A 23,151-nucleotide genomic window follows, 5' to 3' on the forward strand; every position below is an offset into this window, starting at 1 on the left:
AAATAGGAATGTGAGAATGCAATAGCGGTGAAATCCAGCCAGATCTATCCGGCTCACGCGAACCGGTAGCGCCAGTGACGGGAGGCTTCGCCCATCCACTTGGACATCATTACGTCCCGTTTTTTACCCTCTGTGCATGCGTAGAAGAGGCGTGTGCGCACAGTCCCATTCCCAAACTGGTAGCGAAGGTAAGTGGATTTCACTGCTGGAATGCAGCTATGGATTCTTGAGTCATTGAGTTACGATTCCTTTCTGACTGATATTAGGAGACAGTGAAGGCCACTTAAGGACATCTGCAGAGAGATGGGATAATTGGGATAAATGTGTGGAGAAGTGGGATTACGTCTAAAGTTGGGGATGGCAAACCTTTTTTGCGTCAAAAGCAGCAGAGCTAATTGATTGTGTGAAAAAAGGAACAATGCAAGGAATAGGAGTGGAGCTGAAAGTAGGACAAGATACTATTTCTCGCTGTCCTCTCTTTTCTTTTTCTGATAACTCTACTTTTGACCTACTTCTTCTCTTCTTTTCCTCAATATCATCTCTTCCCAAGGAGAAGGATGGGTAATGAAAGAGAGCTCTTAGCCAAAGTCTGCAGTGATTCTTGCAGAGGACTGTTGAAGTGAGGCTTTGGGGCACATATCCTAGCTCAAAGGAGCCAAGAGGCTGAACATGAACTAGAGAAAAAGGATTTGCCTGGTGGTTTACTGATTAAAAGTGAAGTTCGTCTGAACCAGATTGAGCTTGGAATGTTCTGGTCTCTGATTGTAATGCTGTAAAAGAGCACAAAATAGCTCTAGTCCATTGTGAATTAAAATGTGCTGTACAGTTAATACCACAGGAGCTTAATTGGACAATTCACTGGATTAAAGCTTGTAAATGGACTAGTTTGAGATAAATTTAGCTGTCATCATGGATCTCTTCTGGGATATTGCCAGTGTCTCCTAGAAGACAAAGAGTTTTATAGTTGTATAAAACAAGGGAAGTTACTGTCAGAAGTTTTTTCTTCTTTAGGACATGGGTAGCAGAAGTTCAGCAGAGGAAACTAACTAATTCTGGCATTTTAATGCTGGAAAAAGTTACCTTTCAAATATTTATACTGTATATGAATACAATTTAGATTTATTTGTTAATTTGTTAAACATATTTCTTTGTTGCAACAATCAAAATGACTAGGCAGTTTACAGAGAAAAAAATACAATATCAAACATACCCAATTTAAAATAAGATAAAATAAAAATACAACCACACTACAAGTAAATCCAAATGCATGTTTTATTTTATTGTTGTTTTTATTAGTTGTTTGAGCAATAATTTTATTCATATTCTGGGAATGAGCATATTTTTTTTCCCAAAAAGCTTTCCCCAACCTTCAATAAAGAAAATCAAAGATGGAATAATTTTGAAGTCATCTTAGTGTCAGCAAGATACTAAAATGCATATGAGTAAATTTAATGTTCGGTAGTTATATTACAAATGTAGTTATTTGTGTTTGGCTCAAACTTGTAAGAAAGTTTGTATGGCAAACGTAGTTATTTGTGTTTGGTTCATACCCTTTTTCCCCTAAAATAAGACACCACCTGATAATAAGCCCAATCGGGCTTTTGAGCGCATGCGCTAAAATAAGCCTCCCCCAAAAAATAAGCCCTCCCCAAAAATATTTAAATGCAGAGCTGGAAATCAGGGAAGTTGGCAAGAGAAGCCCCGTCTTGCTCCACGTGCCCCAGAATAATAAGACCTCCCCGAAAATAAGGCCAAGTGCTTATTTCTGGGTTCAAAAAATATAAAACAGGGTCTTATTTTCGGGGAAACACGGTACTTGTAAGGAAGGATAATACTACTGACAAAAGTTTCAGATGGATGTTCAGAAACATATTCAAAAAAGGTTGCTTATGAATCAGGTGATTGTCCTCAAGGATGGTAGGCAAGCAACCATCTAAGTACTATTGCTATATAGGAGTCGGGATACTTTACAAAGAACAATTTTGATTGGCTTCTTTCTAAGATATTTGCCATATAAGAATTGTTAACTAAACAGTTTGCCACTGTGGATGAACATTTTGGACATTTGCATATAGATCTTTATTAGATTACGGCTTTCTACTGTTTGAGGGCAAATTTATAATGTTGAGAACATATTATGCATACCTTTGCAAAACATCTTCCATTCATAAAACACTCATTTTTCAGAAAGCAAGTTGAGATTATTCTCTTTCTTCAAACTTAATATTGCTATGTTGGCTGGCAGGCGGGCTTATTTTCACATGGGAGATAAAATAATTGTGCATTACTTTATGAGGATAAAGGCTGTGACTTACTATCTCCCAATTTAAGATGTGATTCTAGACAGCCTGACAGCAGATGTTGACCTATGTCATGCATCACAGTAAGTATCTTAACCATAGTTCAGTGGACAAGCTGCAGCTGTCTAGCTTCACAGGATGCCCTTGGCCAAAAATTGTGACAAGAAACTCTATAGCAATAATGTTGCAACCCTTGTGACTTTTTGCAGAACTTATGAAGGCCCCCTTATCATCACCATATACAACAACCACAGTCTCTTTTAGGATGTATTGCAGTTAACTGCAAACTTCCTCACAGCTCTGAAAGGGAACAGTGTGACTCATTCCAAAAGATGCGATTGTGAAGAGGCTCAAGGAGAAAGGACAGCTTGCTGTAGCAAAGCAAACAGCTGGTTGCCTTCTGCATTTGCAGCTCTTTGAATGTGCATTTTTCTGAGAATAAATGAGAGAATCTGAATCATAAGATGGGAACTGGTGGTTGAGCTCCAGTTCTGACTGTGGAACTGAGAAACAAAATACATTTTAAAAAATGATGCATATTGTTGAGAGACAGCCTTGGAAATTTTAGTTCCTTGTCTCTGCCTTCCCATGAATGGAAACAGTTATAATATCAGTTGTAACTTCTAATGGATTCTAAAAACATGCATAGATTTTCCAATTGTTAAAGGAATGGAGGTCACTGTTCCTTATTGGTAAAGAACACAGTTGTGCTATGTCACTTCACCTTTCTGTTCTGTGGACCGAAAGAGTTAATTTTATAGTTGGCTAATTCTCCAGATAACAATCATCCCTGGCCCAATTATATATGAGAATGTAAAGGTGCAATAGAGCTCTCTCTAGTAGGACCTATCTTAAGAATGAATCGCTGGTTGCTTCATAGCTGCCACAGTTGAATAGTCAAAGAGAGATTTTCACAATAAGTTGTACATAAACTGGGTGGTAGTTTGTTTCATCATCATTTGTTGCTCTACTAGTACAATGTGTTCGAAGCTGAATTCTTCAGTTTTGTCCTGTTTTGTATGTATGCTGTGCTTCTATTATCATTTTGTAGTTAAAGGCTAAATTGCAATGGATATGGATGGATATATACAGGTAGTCCTCAACTTACAACCATTGATTTAACAATCATTTGAAATTTTGATGACACTGAAAAAAGTGAGCTCGTACTTACAACCATTGCCGTAACCCGTCATCACATGATCAAAACTCAGGTGCTTGGCAACTGACATGTATTTACATCCCGATTCACACAATCACCATTTGTGACTTTCCCAGGGGCTTCTGACAAGCAGTCAATGGGGAGAGCTTGATTCACTTAACTTGGGTAATCTCAGGGGGAGAGACAGGGGCAGGTCTTGAGAATGTTATCTGGGATGAGTTTGAGCCTGTGACCCCTGAGGACGTGGACAGGATTCTGGGTAGACTGAACGCGACCACTTGTTTATTGGACCCGTGTCCCTCCTGGTTAGTGCTGGCTTCCCGGGAAGTGACACGAGGCTGGCTCCAGGGGATTATAAATGCTTCGCTGGGTGAGGGTGACTTTCCTGCTGCCTTGAAAGAGGCAGTGGTGAGGCCTCTCCTCAAGAAGCCTTCTCTCGCTTTGTTGCGAAGGTTGTTGAGAGTGTGGTCGCGCAACAGCTCCCCCAGCACCTGGATGAAACGACGTATCTAGATCCGTTTCAGTCGGGCTTCAGGCCCGGGTACAGCACGGAAACTGCATTGGTCGCGTTGGTAGATGATCTCTGGAGGGCTTGGGACAGGGGATGCTCCTCTGTCCTGGTCCTGTTAGATCTCTCAGCGGCTTTTGATACCATCGACCATGGTATCATGCTGCACCGGCTGGAAGAGTTAGGGGTGGGAGGCACTGTGTTGCGGTGGTTCTCCTCCTTTCTCTCTGACCGGTCGCAGTCTGTGTTGACGGGGGCAGAGGTCAACCCCGAGGCCCCTCATATGTGGGGTGCCGCAAGGGTCGGTCCTCTCGCCCCTCCTGTTCAACATTTATGTGAAGCCGCTGGGCGAGATCATCCGTGGTTTTGGGATGAAGTACCACCAGTACGCGGACGACACCCAGCTGTACATCTCCACCCCAGACCACCCCAACGATGCCCTTGAAGTGATGTCTCGGTGCCTGGAGGCCGTGCGGATCTGGATGGGGAGGAATAGGCTCAGGCTCAACCCATCCAAGACTGAGTGGCTGTGGTTTCCGACGTCCCGATATAGTCAGTTGGTGCCATCACTGACTATTGGGGGCGAATCATTGGCCCCCACAGAGAAGGCGCACCACTTGGGCGTCCTCCTGGATTCACGGCTGTCTTTAGAAGAGCACTTGACGGCCGTGTCCGGGAGGATTTTTCATCAGGTTCGCCTGATTCGCCAGTTGCGTCCCTTTCTGGATCGGGACTCGTTACACACGGTCACTCATGCCCTTGTCACCTCCCGCCTGGACTATTGCAATGCTCTCTACATGGGGCTCCCCTTGAGGAGCACCCGGAGGCTCCAACTGGCGCAGAGTGCGGCCGCGCGGGTGGTAATGGGAGCGACATGGCGTTCCCATGTAACACCTCTCCTGCGCGAGCTGCACTGGCTCCCGGTGGTCTTCCGGGTGCGCTTCAAGGTTTTGGTTACCACCTTTAAAGCGCTCCATGGCTTAGGACCTGGGTACTTGCGGGACCGCCTACTACCACCAATAGCCTCCCACTGGCCGGTATGCTCCCATAGAGAGGGGCTCCTCCGGGTGCTGTCAGCCAAACAATGTCGACTGGCGGCCCCCAGGGGGAGAGCCTTCTCTGTGGGGGCACCTACTATCTGGAACGAGCTCCCCCCAGAGATACGGAGGATCCCGGATCTGCGCACCTTCCGCCGCGCCTTAAAGACCTTATTATTTCACCAGGCGGGCCTGGCCTAATTTTCTCTCTCTTTCATAAAAGATTTTCAATTTTTAAATATCTTTTAGTATCTTATATATTCAATTTTAAAATTGGTTTTAATCAGTTCGGGGTTTTAAATTTGTCGGAGCCAAAACTATTTAATTTGATTTTATTCTACTTTTAAATTTTGTATGGATGTGTTTTTATTGTCTGGCTGTGCGGGAGTCCTTCGGGAGTAGGGCGGTATAGAAATATATATATATATATATATATATATATATATATATATATATATATATATATATATATATAAATACATACATACATACATACATACATACATACATACATACATACATACCATAGGATTCACTTAATGATCACAGCAAAAGAGATCATAAAATTGGACATGACTCAGTTGACACCTGCATCACTTAGTGACAGATGTTCCGATCCCAATAGTGGTCATAAGTTAGGGACTGTGTGTTTTGTGTGTGTGTGTGTGTGTGTGTGTGTGTGTGTGAGAGAGAGAGAGAGAGAGAGAGAGAGAGAGAGAGAGAGAGAGAGAGAGAGAGAGAGAGTAATATAAATAACTTTGTGGAATACAAGCATGGTGTAGTGGTTAAAAAGCTGGACAAGGAACAAGGGAACCCAGGTTTTAGTCTCTCCTTAGCCACAAAAGCCAGCTGATGATCTTGGGGCAGTCATGTCAGGCTATAAGACTGTACAATAAACTGGTGAAGAACAAACCCCTCATTGCATCATGTAATGATGAGTTTGCTGTGAGAACTAGGGAAGCACAGTGCAAACAAACAAACCCTGCAGTGAAGCAGAACAAACACTACGTAAATGAATAAATCACTTGATGAGATCACTTGATAGTTCTGATGAATAGGTGAACTGTTCTGTTGACCCATTTTCTGATGTTCTGGTATCTTGCGATGTACTATGTGCTGGATTTAAAATAGTTGTTCACTTTTTATGTGTGAATCTCCTGGTGCAATGTAATTGCCAGGATTCCTGTTCTGATTGCAATATATTTAAAGGGAATAATTAAATTCTCTCCCCCCCTCCCCAATAGCTCACCCTTAGTCCCTGGGGAATTTCTAGCACCTTGTAGGAATGTTGTACTTCTTGCCTTCTATCTAAACTTGGAGATTGCTGTAAAATGGTTTGACGTATTGTTAAGGTGTTTGCCCTGAGCAATGAATAATTTATTAGTGGAAGTCTATTAATGTAGCCCAGTTGTTAAATATAAATAAACTATAACCATAGTCATTTTTAGCTTTAGTGCTCTTTTTAAAAAAAAAGTTACCTCCATGGTTTGGATTTTGAGAAGTGCTGAACTTGTGTTTACGTGAAATAGATCTGAAAATCCAACCAACTCTGTCTTAAATACAAGTTATTTTTCTGGATTTGCATAAGAATGTTGCCAATTCTTTTGCTGCATAGTTACTTAATGGGAAATTCGTGTGAAGCAGAAATAACAACCATTTGTCTTCTCTCTCTCTTTATTTTCCTTGTATCCTTCGCAACAATTTTCAGCAGGCAGCCTCGCTTCTCTTGTGATTCTTTCCAAAGAGCCTGCACATTTGGCAAATGCCTCAGTGCCGTATGGGAGGTGGGTGGAGAGGATTTTGCTGTCATTCTTACAGCTGAGCTTGTTGACTTGCTTCAGTAAGTAGCAGGAAGAGCTTGAAATGATCTTTCTGGGAATACATTGAAAACCGAATGTACTTCGGAATTTCTGTTCCGGATGAAATAGCTCCATTTGGTAAATATTTCATGGGAAATATCTAAATGATATTTCCCATGAGTTAAGGTTAGCAGTACAGAAAGAAATGGCTTGCTTGTGTCTTTCATATGGATTGCAAAATTAAAGAATGGTCAGATGTAGCACAAGTAATGTGCCTGAAGTATAAAAATAATGTTTGAGCATTCATTTCCTTTTACCATTTGTGACCAATTGGAATAAGATGCATTTTTCTTCATTTTAGCTATTTTTGCATGAAAGTTCATCAGATCTCTCTTGGAAATATGTGGGAAACTTTTATCAAAACATTTTTACCTGTATACAAGGATAACCATGGCTAGAACCATGGCTAATAATGTTAATATTGTTTCCATCTTTTTCTAGAAAACCAACGGCAGAATTAAGTGATTGTAACCCCAAAGGTTTAGAAGACTTTTGGAAGACTAAATCTTGTTTCTACAAGATCAGAACTGAATTAAATGGCTGATAAACAGATTAGGTAAGAGCTTTTTTCTGTTCCTCTCTTAGCTATTGTCTCCTTTCCTTTGTGTTGTTTCCACACAGTCCATTTTCTTTATCTCTATCTCCAAAATACATCTTCCTTTTGCCTTTACTTCTCTTTTCCCTAATCTGTCTTCTATATACTCATTTTCATTGGCCATTGTATTAAATGCCATCTAGACAGGCCAATTTCTCAAAATTGGTAAATTTAGAGAGATTATCCTATAGAGGTGTGTTGTTGTTTTACATCTTCTACATCTGTAGATGTATGGTTATAAAGGAGGGTTTCTGAATACGTAGTAAGTTGAAATTTTGTGTGAAATGCAACTTGTATATTTGTTTATATGTTATAGTTCCAGGATAAAAATAGGAGGAAATTGTAGCCTGTAGCTGCAATACAATAGAAGATTATTACAGTATCTATATCAGAATGATTTGCATTGCAAATGTGCATATTTGTTCACTGGATACAAACGGGAAGAGGCATAGCCCTCCAAAGGATAATGTAACTAACAGACAAGATTGATAGAAAGATTAAACGATGAAAAACTGTAGAAGGGGCAAGATGAAGAGGAGTTTATATGTGTATCAGAAATATTGATAGTCCAGGCCCTTGTATATATACTTCTTCCAGTAGAGGAATAAAATGGTCATTGAAATAAGATTTGAAATTATATAATATATTCCTTCAGTTTCTCTAGATTTTTTTTTAAAAAAATCTTTGTTGCATATTACATGTAAAGTAAGTCAATCTTTTCTGACGGTCAGAATGTATATATATTGGGATACGGTTATCAAACTATATCCCCAATATAGTAATATTACTTATGGCATAGCAATTTCTTTAATAAATCACAATATTTGATATTGTAAATGTTTGCAGTTGATTCATAGATAAAATGTGATTTTTATAGGATTTAAACTGTGACAACCACTTAAATACTGGATTGATTTGTGATGTCACAATAATAAAGGATGCTCAGGTATGTTTGTTTTAAAAACATCTCTTAAAACAGAACTGAATTCCTGCTTGTGTTCTGTTAAGCAGATACTTGGTACGCTATTACAGACAATGTTAACATGCTCTGGTGAGTTGTCTAGGCAATGGCATGGATTTTATTTTTCTGCTTTGTAGAATCCCTAAGGAATCTAATTTTCAGTAAACCCCTGAATTAACTACAAGATTAATCTGAACCCTGGAACTCAGTTGATAGCTTCCAAAATCTTGACCTAGCTTTTATTTTTTATTTCCGTTTGTTAAAAGGCATTCTGAGTATAATATTCTATTTTGCTTAGGTCCACAATTATCACATTCTTTTTCAAGAATGGCTCCATTTCATTTAATTTTCTCCCAAGACAAGCATTATGGATCAACTTTTAATCAGACAGTGAATGCAGTTTTGTATCAAGGGATGTTATGATTATGATTTAAAGCATAGACAAGCGGATTTTAATTCCCTTCAGAAAAATTCAGTGGTAGGTGGGATTCAAGCAGTGGGGGATTTAATAGTGTATGAGGCCACTCATTCTCTTTCTCTCTTTGTCTTTTGTTGTTGCCTCCCCAATACTTCTCCTTTCCCCATAAAGAAAAGTAGGATAGGTTTGTCAGGAATCTGAATTGTCTTCTTACAATTGACTATAAGTATTCAATTAGTGCCATCCCATCTAATGTTTTTAGAGAAGAGTTCTTTATCATGGTCTCTGAAAATCATATTCAAGAGTGATATGCCTATGTCCCACCCTAAAACTTAAAACTTGGCAGAAGTTTCTACAACCTGCCCTCTAACTCGGCATATTTTATGGTAATTTTATAACTATAAAATTTGTATCTACTGCATTAGTCTTAGGAATTTGTTTGTAGATGTTGGTAGGTGTTGTACTAGTTGTAGGGTGATGGGTCCCTACCAGAACTCTAGAAGGTTCTGAATGGGATTTTACATACACAAATCACCATATTTATAAATGTACAGATGATCACAAGAAGATGTGCAGTTGTAAGAGAATTACTAATTCTTTGTACTGGTACCTTTTTTGATTGGGATAATTTTTAGAAAAATGCATATGAAGATTCTTTAAAAGAACTATAAATACAAAATTGCATGCTAGTCATAAGCAAATCTTAAACAGTTTCTGTATTTGATTCAAGCATCAAGTGTTCAAAATGAAACCAGTATTTTATTTCTTTTCATTTTAAATTTAGGCTCATATAAAGATTAACAGCTCTACATTGTATGCAGGAATATTTTCTAATCAGTTGTATAAGATTTGAGCAACAGAATGGATTCACGCCAGAATATATATTCTTGAGATGTTTTTCTAATCTTCTAAATTTCCAAGGTGACCCAAGGTGGTTTAGATGGTATAACCGCTGATCTGGAGGAAAGGTCATATTTTATAAAGCCCATATTTGACCTACGAACTCCCACATGTTTTGTCTTGTCTTACAACTCCACATGATACACCTCCAACTGTCTGTCTTTTGAAAATCCTCAGAGTTCTTTAACCAACTGCCTGTATTTGCTCTCTTGTCTCCCTCCCTCCCGTCCAGTAAACATTCTTGATACAGGCAGAGCAGAATATGCTACACTTTCTGAGGCTGGTATCTTTTCTTTCTCCCTTTTAGAGATTGGCCTTCTAATCTTGGCCATTATATTTGAAAGTCAAGTCAATAATTCTGTTAAAACAAGTATAGCCATACAGTTCTTATACTGTTGGAGAACTTGTAAGGATTCTATACATCCTTTTTTCTTTTCAATTAAGTATGATAACCATGGGATTCCTGTAGATTTGATGGTTACAAGCTTGTCTGAGAGTTAACTCTCATTGAATTCAATGAGATGTCTTAACTGTAAACTCATCATTCAAAGCACCTAACAATCTTGGTGATGTAGCCATATCATTAGTAGAAAGTCAAACTTGACTGAAGGAAATTCTTATCCGTTTGAAAATGAAAAACTTTTAAGAGTTTTATAATCTTTTATATGGTTTTATACATTACATTTAGTGTGATTTCTTGAGTTTGACTTAACATATAGCTATTGTGGGTTGTAAACCATAACATTTCATCACCATAGTAAAGTAGGAGAAGCTATCATTTTCTAAATTCTTAACCTCTGTGGCATTGCGGAAATAAATTTGAGAGCCAAGTTTTATATACCATGGGAGGGTAGATTTTCAGAAATGTTACAAAAAGATTTCTGAAAAATAAAGTTAAAGGAAATAACTACACATACAGAGAACAGAAAATGTTCTTGAATTAACAGGGATAGGGTTTGATCGGTTTTGAAAGAGTTAAATCCTTTGTAACACAGTCAGTTTTCAGTGATAAGTTCCCCCCTTTATCAGATATAGTCCTGATTCAGTGGTTTCCAGTTTATGAAACTTGCTGTGAAAGTACCAAAATCTTTTAAGATGCTGCAGTCTGGCATTTATCTACATTTCTCTTGCCTTTTGTGACTGGTTTGCTATTTTCTTGGGAATGAACCCCTGTGCTCTCTCTCTTACAGTTTACCTGCCAAGCTGATCAATGGAGGCATAGCTGGGCTCATTGGGGTCACCTGTGTGTTTCCTATTGACTTGGCAAAAACACGTTTACAGAACCAACAGAATGGCTACAGGATGTACACCAGTATGTAAGTATCTCACAGATTTAAAGAGAAAAGAAAGCACTATTATTTTTTAATCACTTGTTCCTTTGCGTGAATTGCTTAGGTAATATTTGCACAAAGATCCTGTGGAACTATTTACTGAGATTCTCCAGGCTGCATATTTTTAGTAGAACCTCAATCTGAAGATAGTTTACCAACACTGCATCGCAGTGTTTTGGTTAATTGAGGGTTTTTTTAGAGCTATTATAGTAATTTATAATAATCTTAAAAGCTGGGTGCCTATGAGAGACATTTCTGCTTTATCGCTAAAATAGACATAACCCATTTAACCCATTGGGTAGCTATAATACATTTTTAATATATAATAAATAAAATAAAATAATCATGGAAGCAATCGTTCTAGCCATTGAATCCAACCCTGCTTTGTGCAAGAATCCATATTAAAGCATCAGTGATAGATAAGCAAATCTGCTGTTTGCCATTCACTATTGGAACACTTGTAAATGCACATGTAGTAAGTAAACAAAGAAATTTGTTTATTTATCAGATTGTTATACTGTCTTTATTAAATTACTGAAGGCAGTAAACATGTATAATATTCTTTCCTCCTTGTATTTTCCTCACAACAGAGATGGGTTTTCCTCACAACTATGAGAGATGGTTGGGCTGAGAGAGTGTGACTGGCCTAAAGTCATCCTGCTGGCTTTCATGCCTTAGGCTGGATTAGAACTCAGAGCCTCATGGTTTCTGGCGTTGCCTTTAACCACTAAACCAAACTGGTTCTCTTACCCTCTCTCAGAGTAATTAATTCAACTGTACTAGGAAATCTTTCCTCACATTCAATTAAAATCTCCCTTCCTGTAACTTAATTGATCAATATTCTACTCTCTAGGATGATTCAGCATAATTATTTATTTGATTAGATCCCTATTCCCTAACCCTTTTCTCTAGGAGCTTTCATAGGGATGTCCCTTCCTTCTGCCCCCGCAACAATCCTGTGAGGTAGGTTGGGCTGAGAGAAAAGGTCTGGCTCAGAGTCATCCACTGAGTTTTCATAGCTAACTGTGGACTGAGCTTGGATTTTTTCTAGGTCTATTCCAACATATACAAATAGCTAATGACCGTCTTCTGTCTGACATCCTTTCAAATCCTTGAAGAGTACTATCAAATCCTATTCACTGGTTTTTTTCTTCTCAAAACTAAACATTCCCAATTCCTTCAGTCTCTCTCATCAGACATAATTTGTCATCCTCAAGCCTTACCAATTTGTCTGAATCCTCCTTACAGTTAAGTGTGCAGAACTGTACACAGTATCTAAGGCAGAATTCAACAACAGTCAATGAAATGAAATGTTAGTTTCTTGTGACTTGGGAAATATACTTCTGTTAATAAAGGCTAACATTTCATTTGCTTTTTTGGGCTGCAATCCTATTAAGATAATCTTATTTCTGTCCTGTGGGCACTTTTTTATTCATGCTTTCAAATCAATTTTGACTCATCATGACTGCCTGGACAAGTCCCTGCAGTTTTCCTGGCAAGGTTATTTTTAGAAGTGGCTTGTTCATGTCTTGTTCTAGGGCTGAGAGAATGTGACTGGCCCAAGGTCACTCAACTCACTTTGTGCCTAAGACAGGACTGGAATCACAATTTCTTGGTTTCTAGTTTGGTGCACTGATCATTACACCTAATTATTTTATCCCCACCCCCTTTTATTTCACCTACAGATTTAATTTAATAAGTATTCTCTCCACGTCATCCTCAAGTCATCCATAAAACTATTAAAAAGTATGGAGCCCAGGGCTGAACCTTTAGCACCTCTAGTCTACTGAAGAACAGTTGAGCTCTCTCTGAGTACAATCTGGAACCAGCTGTGCATTAGTATACTAGATAGCCGTGACCCATTGGGTCAACGTTTCAGAGATATTTTTCCTTATCAGATTCCTCAATCTTTCAATAATGGCAGAGCTTCAAATATACTTGAAAAGTTCTTAAAAATTCAGGGAAATATTCAGAGATGTATCTGCCTTGAAAGTAGCCCCTGATTGTATAACACAATCAAACATCAGGAGCTGAACACAGTAAACATTTTATTACATTCTGTACTTGCCTTTCCAAATATCTATTTTATGATAATTTTTACATGCTCGTGTGATGAGTACTGTAATCAACATGCCTAAAAGATATTGGTTGGATGTGTCAATTGAAGTCATCCTTTTATATCTGGACAAAATAGAAGGATAAAAATTTCCACTTTGGCCTTGGAAGATCTAAGTTCTATTTCCCACTTAGTCATCAACATAAGATCACTGGGTTTATTTTGGGCTACTCATTTCCTCAGCCTGATTTATCTCCCAGGATTATTGTAGGATAAAAACATTAAAAACATCATTCCATTGCTTGGGTATTGCCCTTTCATGTTTCAAGCAGCAAGGTCATTGAAGGATTAATGCAGTCTATACTGACAATCGAAGATGGTTAACACACAACATGAGAGAAGCAATGGAATGGGAACCTTAAAAAGCGCTTTGTTTATTTGAATCTGTTGACTACAGTTCCCCTGACACATGCTCTGGTGACAGATGGGAAGATAAATTTCAGGCTGTTAAACAAATTACATTATTACATCAGGTATTTCCAGGCTAGAGAAAAATGGTCTTCAGGCTTTATTATAAAACTGATTTTGGAGATCGTCATCTCTTTGTAGTTATGAGCCTTTTGGCACTGAGGAAAATGGTGAGAGATAGATGAGAAGAAGGATCTTTGTACACTGCTCTGTCTTTCTTTCTCACCTGGCTTCTTGTTAGTTAACTCTGCATTTATGAGACAAAGGAAACTTAATGTTTTTTTTCCTTTTTTCTCTACCTCCCTCCAAAATTGTCAACATTCTGCTTATATTCAAGAGCCTGTCTTCCAACAAGAGTCCCTGCTGAATTCAAATCTCTCACAAATAATTATTCCGTTACTACAGAAATGGTCAACCTGTAAAATTATTTTTTAAAGAAAGAAATATCCTGCTTATAATATATAGGATTTACCTAAAATTAGAACACTTAGCATGCAAAGGATTTTTGAAGACTACGTATTTGAAGTCTATTCAGGTATGAAAAGAATCATTCATCAAGGTTATATGACCCAAAGTTTCAGCAAATAGGTGGCTGGGGAAGCACTTTGTTTATGGCTTCAGATGTTTCTCAAAGGAATTGATGTTTCATATAAAAATAAAATTATTCTTGAGAGTGAAATGCTCCTATTCTTCATTATATCTGGACCTTATTTTTTGAAGGGGTGCTGTAACTCTTATCAAAGGGAATCTGTTTTTAAACAGGTTGAAAACAAGAACAACATTCTGGCACCAGTATAGTGTTGTTAGAGTGTTTTCCAATGTAGGTATGTGCTGAGGGGAATCAAGAGATGGCAAGTGACAAAATGTTCACTGTGACATCATAATGCAAACCCTATAATTTACAAACTTGTGTTCAATGTCAAGATATACATTAGGAAAGGGGGGAGTTTGTGTTGTAATGTTGAATGAAGAGTTTGTCATTGGGTGCCAACTAGCTGAGCAATGCTGTCAAATTGAAGCATGCCTCAGGATGACTTTTCATGCAATTTACAGTCTGAATAAGTACCACTATTTTCTTTCCTTTCCCTGCACATGACAGCCTGGCATCTAGATACTGAAACTGTTGGCACAACCTTTCCAATCTGTTTGCTCTCATATATGCTGTATTGCAAGTCCAGTCAACTGGTTATGTGGATGGCAGTTGCTGTCCCACATAAGGAGTATCCTGATTTTGAGAAGGCTGAACAGTTTTGGTCGCCACAATGTAAAAAAGATGTGGAGATTCAAGAAAGAGTGTAGAGAACAGCAGCAAAGATGATTAGGGAATTGGAGGCGAAAACATATAAAGAACAGTTGCTGGAATTGGGTATGTCTAGTTTAATGAAAAGAAGGACATTGGGTAATATGATAGCAGTGCTCCAATATCTCAGGGGTTGCCACAAAGAAGAGGGAGTCAAGCTATTCTCCAAAGCACCGAAGGCAGGAGAAGAAGCAATGGATGGAAATTAATCAAGGAGAGAAGCAACCTAGAACTAAGGAGAAATTTTCTGACAGAACAATTCATAAGTGGAACAACTTGCCTCCAGAAGTTGTGAATGCTCCAACACTGGAAGTTTTTAAGAAGAGATTAGAGAACCATTTGTCTGAAATGGTATTGGGTTTCCTGCACGAGCAGGGGGTTGCACTAGAAGACCTCCAAGGTCCCTTCCAAGTCTATTCTCTTTTTTTTAGTATTTTAATGACTAATAACTCTTTGTTTCATCTTTTCAACAGGTCTGACTGCCTTATTAAAACAATCCGATCTGAAGGATATTTTGGGATGTACAGAGGTCAGTGTTTCATTTCATAGTCACAAATAATTAATTCCAGAAAGAAATCTTACTGAAAATGTTGCATCTAGATTAGAGGTTGCTAGGCTTTAGCATAAGGCTGCTGTGCATTTAACTGCTTTATAGCAATTAGTGTTTCTTACCACTGAAATGCGGTGATTTAGAAGGGATTCTAGGTGGCAGCCAGGAAAAAGAGTTTAATTTTTCAAGTGTGAAATAAAGATCAACAGGCATTCCTCTAGGAATTACAACTCAATTTTTTTTGTCGCCACACAGGTATGAGAAAACTTTCTATAACTTGCATCAGGCTGGCAATTGGAAATACAGATTTTTTAAAGAAAATGTTAATTCAATTTACTTTCATTAATGTTAATCACAACTTTAGAAAGCAAATTAACCTGAATATATTATACACATACCATATCTTGCTAAAATCATTTCATATACCTACTATATTTGTTGTTATAAAAATTATTTATTAAAAAAAAATGTTGACTTTTAAAATTTTGTCCAGTTTCCCACATGTCAGTATGGACAATAATTGAGAAACAGCAAGTTCCTGAACTTAATTATTGATGTTAGAAATGGTGGAGGGTTTGTTTGTTTTTTGCTGTTGCTGGTATCCTTATGATTTATATTGACTGTTTCCAAATATAATTTGATTGCTTATTTGTACCCTATGACTATCATTAAGTGTTGTACCTTATGATTCTTGATGAACGTATCTTTTCTTTTATGTACATATGTACATATGCATATGCACCAAGACAAATACCTTGTGTGTCCAATCACACTTGGCCAATAAGGAATTCTATTCTATTCTATTCTATTTTTTCTGGATAAAATCTTGTGACTTTTTACAACCTCACGAGAAACTGAAAACTGGTAAATGAACATTTTCTCTTCCCTCTGCTTGCCGATCTACTTACCATACATCTGTTAAAGCTAGAAAGGTTTTGCAGCAGTAGTGACAAAAAGAAATTTAAGTATACGGAGCAGAAGAAACACATTATCCATATTACATTAGCTAATTTACCTTCTGTCTATCTTGGCACACCTTCATTTAACGGTATAGTCTAAGATTAGAGGCCCATATTTTCAGTTCAAACAGCTATAAACCTTGAAGTAATTCTGTAATGAGAAGGGTGTAGCTACAATTGGAATCTCATTTAGTTGATAATACTAGAGATTTGCAAGAGTAAACATTTTTATCTGTTTCTCAGAAGAGGTTATGCAGCATACCAGAGTACCATAGCTTACTCTGCAGCATTGGACAGCATAGATAATGTTACTTTTCAGATTTGATTACATAAATTCCTGTCCTGTTTTAATGATCTTTGAAACAATGCTGCAACAGCTCTTTTGTGGCTTCTCAGAAAGGAAAAACAGGGAGTGGCATTAGAAGTAAAAAGAAAGTAAAAAGTACAGGTTGTCTTTGACTTATAGCCACTTGCTCTGCAGCCATTTGAACTTTACAATAGCTCTGAAAAAAGAGACCTACAACCAGTCCTCAAATTCACAACCCATGACAGCATCCCCGTGGTCATGTGATCAACATTTGGGTGCTTGGCAACAGGCATGTATTTATGACAATTTCATCATTTTGGGATTATGTGATCACCATTTGTCATCTTCTCAGCTGGCTTCCAACAAGCAAAGTCAATGGGGGAGGCTGGATTTGCTTAACAACTCCAGTGAATCACTTAACAACTCCAGTGATTCACTTAACAACGATGGATAAAGTCTATGCATAAACTATGCATAAAGTCATGCATGGCTCACTTAACAACCACCTTGCCTAGCAACAGAAGGTTTGGTCAAAATTGTCGCAAATCAAGTACAGATAGGCCTTCATTTACAACCACAATTGAGCCTGAAATTTCTGTTGTTAAGTGAGTCATTTGTTAAGTGAATTTTGCCCCATTTTATAACCTTTCTTGCCACAGTTATTAAGTGAATTGCTGCAGTTGATAAGTTGGTCACATGGTTGTTAAGTGAATCTGGCTTCCCCATTAATTTCGCTTGTCAAAAGATTGCAAAAGGTGATAGCATGATCTTGGGACACAGCAACAGTCATAAGTATGAGCCAGTTGACGGTCACTAAATGAAATATTGTAAGTTGAGGTCTACCTGTACTGCCTATAAGCTCACTGGAATACAAACAACAAAGCTTGAACTGGGCCTTCTCTTGTAAGTGTGGGAAATCCAGAAAAGTAAAAAGTGAACACTTCCTTCCTTTTTAGAAAATGCTGGATTCCTTTGCAGCCTCTTATGCATCACCCTAATGCTATTTCTGAATAGCAGCTCAGAGACTGGCAGGTCATCCGTTCGGACCATCTTGTGAATAATAATTGCATGAAATTTCCCACCAGTTTGCTCAGCTTCTTCTCCCACTTTCCTTTTGGATTGGGAACCAGCCAAAAAACTGCCTTTGCCAAGATGTTTCCATAGCACAGAACTGCTGCAAAGCAGACCGTGCAAGACAGGCAGCTGTCTTACTAAGAATAACTTCCTCCTCATCTCTGGATTTGTAGTGAAACGGGCAAACCATTTCTAGCCACTGGGAACAAAGTGAACTTTTCTTCCATTCAGTATACGTGTATTGATCTACTTCGTGCGCTCTCAAAGTGCCATACAGGGACTTGCCAAACAGCCAATGCCAGACCGTTTTGATGTAAAGGGGACCCAGCTTTGCTTAGGATTTTCATTTTGTTTTTGTTTTTTTACCTTGAAAAATGCAAATAGAGGCAAAAATTGGCACAATCTTGTTCTCTTCCCACACATACATCCCGTGATGTTGCAAATATGTAAATTAGGAAATTGCATACTTTATTTTAAAGAATAAAAGAGAACAAATATGAATAGCAATATTGCTTTCTAATAGCAATAATTAGAAACACACATACAATGTATTTTCTTTGAACAGAGTATTTGGCCAGTTCACAAATTTAAACAGTGTTTAGTCATTTCAATTAAATTTACAATTTCTATATTTCCTTTTTGCCATATTTATTCCTCATCTATTTTTTAAAAAAACCAATATTACCCTTCATCCTCATCTCTAATCTTAATCAAATTCAATTTTTCCCTTCTATTCTATATTATACACCTTCCCATTGCCATCTGTTTTTATATCCATCCTCACATTGGTTAATTATGTAATATTACAGTTGTTTAATACAAATTCAACATTTTAATATAAATCAGTTATATAACTATCATTTTTGTATATTAATCAATATGAACATGAATATTCCAATTATTTGCATGCCATCCAATTTTTTACAAATCAATTAATTATATTTACCAATAATAATAAACCAAATAATTTCCCCCATATATTCCTCCAAACCACAACTTAACCATTTCTGCTTTCAACACAATATACAATTAATAGTATCTCAATTATTACAATTCCCTAGTTAAATAGAGCTTTTTTTCTTTTGTGTTTTAAAATCTTGAACTCTCCTCTTTTGCCCTAAATTTCCCATTGTTTGCAGTTTTGCACCTACCTTTTTTGGTGAGGAAAAAGAAAAAGAAATCTCTCTCTGCCTCGTTTTGTCAGTTGCAGCAAAGACCCTGCTTTACTTTCAGTTTCGCTTTTTCAGCATAGCTAGAGGGGAAAAAAACTGCTCCAGCACTCTTTGCAGATAGCAACAGAGCCCTGCGCAAAACAGCTGAGAGCAAATCAGCTGAGAGTCAGGAGGCCGATCTAATCAACTTGTGCTAATTAACCAATGCTGAAGCTGAAGGGGCTGTTTTTTCTTGCTGTTTGCTTTCAAGGAGGTAAGTGCTGCGAGGCACAGGCCAAAGGGTGGGGGCCACCCTCCTTGCCACTTAGCCCCCTCTGCCACCCCCCTTGCCTCTTACCGCCCCCTAAGGCATTCCACCGCCCCCCAGGGGGCGGTACCACCAACTTTGGCAACCACTGGCTTAACTACTTAACAATCGGTTCTACCGAAGTAGAATCCCACCATTGGGTCTACCCATTTATTTTTGCAGGCGTCGGTCTACTCATTTGTTTTCTTTTAACACTGATCAGCTGTAGGGCGGTCCTTTGAAGCCCCGCGGCAGCTGCGAGGCCAATAAAATTATAAAAAAACACCGAATCGTTTGTTAAATTGCTGGCTCTCCCACCCCTCGCCCAGTGGTGCAGAGGGGCGGGGCAAGGGGTGGGGCGAGCCAGCAATTTAACAAATGGTTCGGGTGAACTGCCTAGAACTGGCAGAATCTCACCACTGGTTAGAATGCAGTAATGCAGGCTAATTCTGCTGACTTTCAGCAGTTCGATCCTGGCCGGCTCAAAGTTAACTCAGCCTTCTATCCTTCCAAGGTCAGTAAAATGAGGACCCAGATTGTTGGGGGACAATAGCTGACTCTGTAAACCGTTTAGAGAGGTCTGTAAAAAGCACTGTGAAGTAGTATATACGGTAAGTGTAAGTTCTATTGCTATTGCTGAGACAGCAGAGCTCACTCATACTTAAACCTTGAAATATCTAAATTTGTAGGCAAGATTTTAAAATCATCTGTCTGGTCTCTTGAGGGTCCCTTGGTGGTCTTAGCTTAATGGTGGAAACAGAAGAATCAGAATAGATGACATCATAATATAATGATTTGCCACTAGTTGGCAACCCCCAGGGCATCTTTAACATTTTTAACAACTTGTGTTGTTATTAGTTGCAAAGTCGTGTCCGACCCATCACGACCCCATGGACAACGTTCCTCCAGGCCTTCCTGTCCTCTACCATCCTCTGGAGTCCATTTAAGCTCACACCTACTGCATCAGTGACTCCGTCCAGCCACCTCATTCTCTGTGCCCTCAATCTTTCCTTGAGTCCTTCCTTCTCATTAGGTGGCCAAAGTATTTGAGTTTTATCTTCAGGATCTGGCCTTCTAAAGAGCAGTCAGGGTTGATTTCCTCTAGGACTAACCGGTTTGATCGCCTTGCAGTCCAAGGGACTCGCAGGAGTCTTCTGCAGCACCATAGTTCAAAGGCCTCAATTCTTTGGCGCTCAGCCTTTCTTATGGTCCAGCTTTCACAGCCATACATTGCAACTGGGAAAACCATAGCCTTGACTATACGCACTTCTGTTGGCAGGGTGATGTCTCTGCTTTTTAGTATGCTGTCTAGATTTGCCATAGCTTTTCCGCCCAGGAATAAGCGTCTTTTAATTTCTTGGCTGCAGTCCCCATTTGCGGTAATCTTGGAGCCTTTTTTTTTGTTGGCAGACTTGTACTTTGTAACAACTTGTACTTTGTCTTTATCCCACTAAACACTTCTGCATTCTAATGGCTTAATTTTTGGTAGAAACTGATGTTGGTGAAAGAACAAAAATTCCATAAAGTAAGAAGCTTGTGGTATTATTTATTTATTTATCAAGTCTATATGGCTACCCATCTTTCAAAAAATGACACTGGGCAGCATACAAATGGCACTAATTACAGGAGCATGTAGGTTTTTAGATTATGCAGACCTCTTCGTAATTCGTTATTAAAGTGTACTAACCACCAGTTGAATTTTCTTTGGGTTGACTCAGCAATAGAGACAAAACAGTGGTTCATGGTTCTGTTGTATATGCCAAGAAAGATTATGTAATCATATCTATTTTAATTAGAAGCATTAGCATGGGCTTGTTGGGGAAGGGGAAGGGCTAGTGAAATAATGCATGTAGTTCTTAGTTGTATAGCCAATTTGTCAACGGAAGCAGCAGTGTCTTTCTAAGTCACAATTGCGTTAGAGACAACAATTGCTTTGCAGAGTGCCAGCTTCCCATTTAGTTATTATAGCCCTTTGTAAAATAGTTGGATAGAGTAGATGAAAGATTAAAATGTTCCAAAGACAAAGAAGGCTTGGCAGATGTTAAACTCCCTTCCCTGAGTGATTTCAGTAAAGTGGGTCACCCTAGCATTAGTAATACCCTTTTCCTTTGTGCTCCCTGAGCCAGGCACAGCTTGGGGGTCTTCTTTGTAGCCCTGGGATTTGTTCTTAGGTTTTCTCTGTATATATAATAATATCCCTCTTTCCCATATCCCTGTCAAAGGCTGTTTACATGCCAGGGAGCAGAACTGGCTGAAAGTGGCACTCTGATCTGTTTTCTTGCAAAGAGAATTTCCCCTGAACAAGATTTCACTCAGAACAAACAGGTGTCGGGCAAAAGGAAAGTTGACCTCATTGACAGGAAAATGTTACTGATAAATATAAATATTTATGTGGAGTTTCCTGAGGAATAAAAATATGTGAGCCTTAATATACATGATTTTGGCATTCCCTAAAACACCTTTTTAAAGGAGGCCCTAAGCATTATCTGGAAGAGAGGACTGAAGTTGTTGGAGGTGGCTTGCCTAGGGCACTCAAGCAAATTCATAATAAATAAGATTTGAACTAGTTTTTCCAGTTTGTACTCATCCCTCTTAAGGAGATTGGCGGAATCTACCATTAACATGCATGGATTTTGGACTGAGTCAAAATGTTTTGAAAGGAATACAGTAACAGGTCCTTTTAACATGTGGTGACAAAGCTGACCTATTTTGTATATTCAAACAAACAAATGGGGCCAAGAGAAATGTTTCTGGAATGCTCACTGGCTATTTCTGGCTTTATCTAATGAAGAACAGTGTTTCTTTAGCCAGTGAATTTTGCAACAGCAGTTGGATTCTAAATTCCAGAGCTTGACTTTGGACTACATGTCTTGAAAAGGTGTATACATTTTTCAATGCAGTGACTTCACTGTGTGCAGGTTCAATCCAAACCTGTAAATATGTCCTAATTCATGGATATGAACCCTGAGGCCCTCCATATATATACTCACACGTCCCTCCCCACTGGCCCAGCAGATGGAAGCTATATAGCTTCCATCTGCTGGGCCAGTGGGGAGGGACGTGTGAGTTGTCATTCAGCCATATTGGAGGATTGTTCCAGTTAGATGCAGTGCAAATATCAGTTTATATTTCTACAGATGAAGCAATGGCACTGGGGACAACTGTCCTACCTTGTCCACGGATTAATCACCAGCTGTTGGGAAAGAATTGTACTTTCTCTTTAAAAAAAGATGCTAACAAAATTCTTCTGCAGTTTAGCTGTCTTCCAGTGTATAAATGTACAACTGTCTTTATATAGCACAGTTACGACACAATATAAGAAAGTAGATAAGTGGCAACACTATTGTCACTATTTGCTGGCTGCTAATCATAACACGCCTTTTCCTGTGTGTAGATGCCACTCCTAGGATTCACTTTTTGTTTTGAGCACAATTGATTATCACCATGCAAAGATGATTTAAAATCCCTTAAATCACTAAGCTCTGCCTTCTCTTCTTTTTCTTGTCCAGGGGCTGCAGTGAATCTAACACTTGTGACTCCAGAAAAAGCCATCAAGTTAGCTGCCAATGATTTCTTTAGGTACCACCTTGCCAAAGATGGGTAAGTGGAGTGTGGTGCATATTTCACATAAGGATTTCCAACAAAAATGGAACAATCAAACTGGAACATGTCACTGTTACTCCATTGTTGTGTATTTTGCCCCATTATAGTTCACAGAACAGTTAAACATAAATATCTTTGTTGATTTTGCTGCTATAATGTTCAGCTGCTTTATTGTGCCCACAATATAGAAATGGATACATCCTAACTCCAGAACAGGCAATTTGTATATTTTTGGAAGCGGGACAGACTATCAGCTTTTGACATGTCCTATTTGGTACACTATCAAAATATGATATCCTCCTTATTCC

The 23,151-nt window shown here is 38.5% G+C and overlaps 1 protein-coding gene across 5 annotated transcripts in view; it reads left to right on the top strand.

Moving 5' to 3' along the window:
* The window catches only part of SLC25A22 (solute carrier family 25 member 22), a 67,959-nt gene that overhangs the window by 21,455 nt on the left and 23,353 nt on the right, over positions 1–23,151 (top strand). Inside the window, exons 1-6 of one of the 5 annotated variants that reach the window (XM_087880589.1) lie at positions 6,774–6,844; positions 7,305–7,419; positions 8,336–8,404; positions 10,928–11,053; positions 15,366–15,421; positions 22,750–22,840. In XM_087880589.1, coding sequence (XP_087736715.1) covers positions 8,397–8,404; positions 10,928–11,053; positions 15,366–15,421; positions 22,750–22,840 — 281 coding nt within the window. In that variant the 5' untranslated portion in view covers positions 6,774–6,844; positions 7,305–7,419; positions 8,336–8,396. Of the gene's footprint in view, positions 1–6,587; positions 6,942–7,304; positions 7,420–8,335; positions 8,405–10,927; positions 11,054–15,365; positions 15,422–22,749; positions 22,841–23,151 lie in introns of those variants that run through there. The other 4 variants (XM_034416816.3, XM_034416814.3, XM_034416813.3 and 1 more) reach the window with 4 other exon arrangements.

The sequence above is a fragment of the Pantherophis guttatus genome, chromosome 1 (genome assembly GCF_059756535.1).
Source record: "Pantherophis guttatus breed Tessera chromosome 1, ASM5975653v1, whole genome shotgun sequence".
Taxonomy (NCBI): Eukaryota; Metazoa; Chordata; class Lepidosauria; order Squamata; family Colubridae; genus Pantherophis; species Pantherophis guttatus.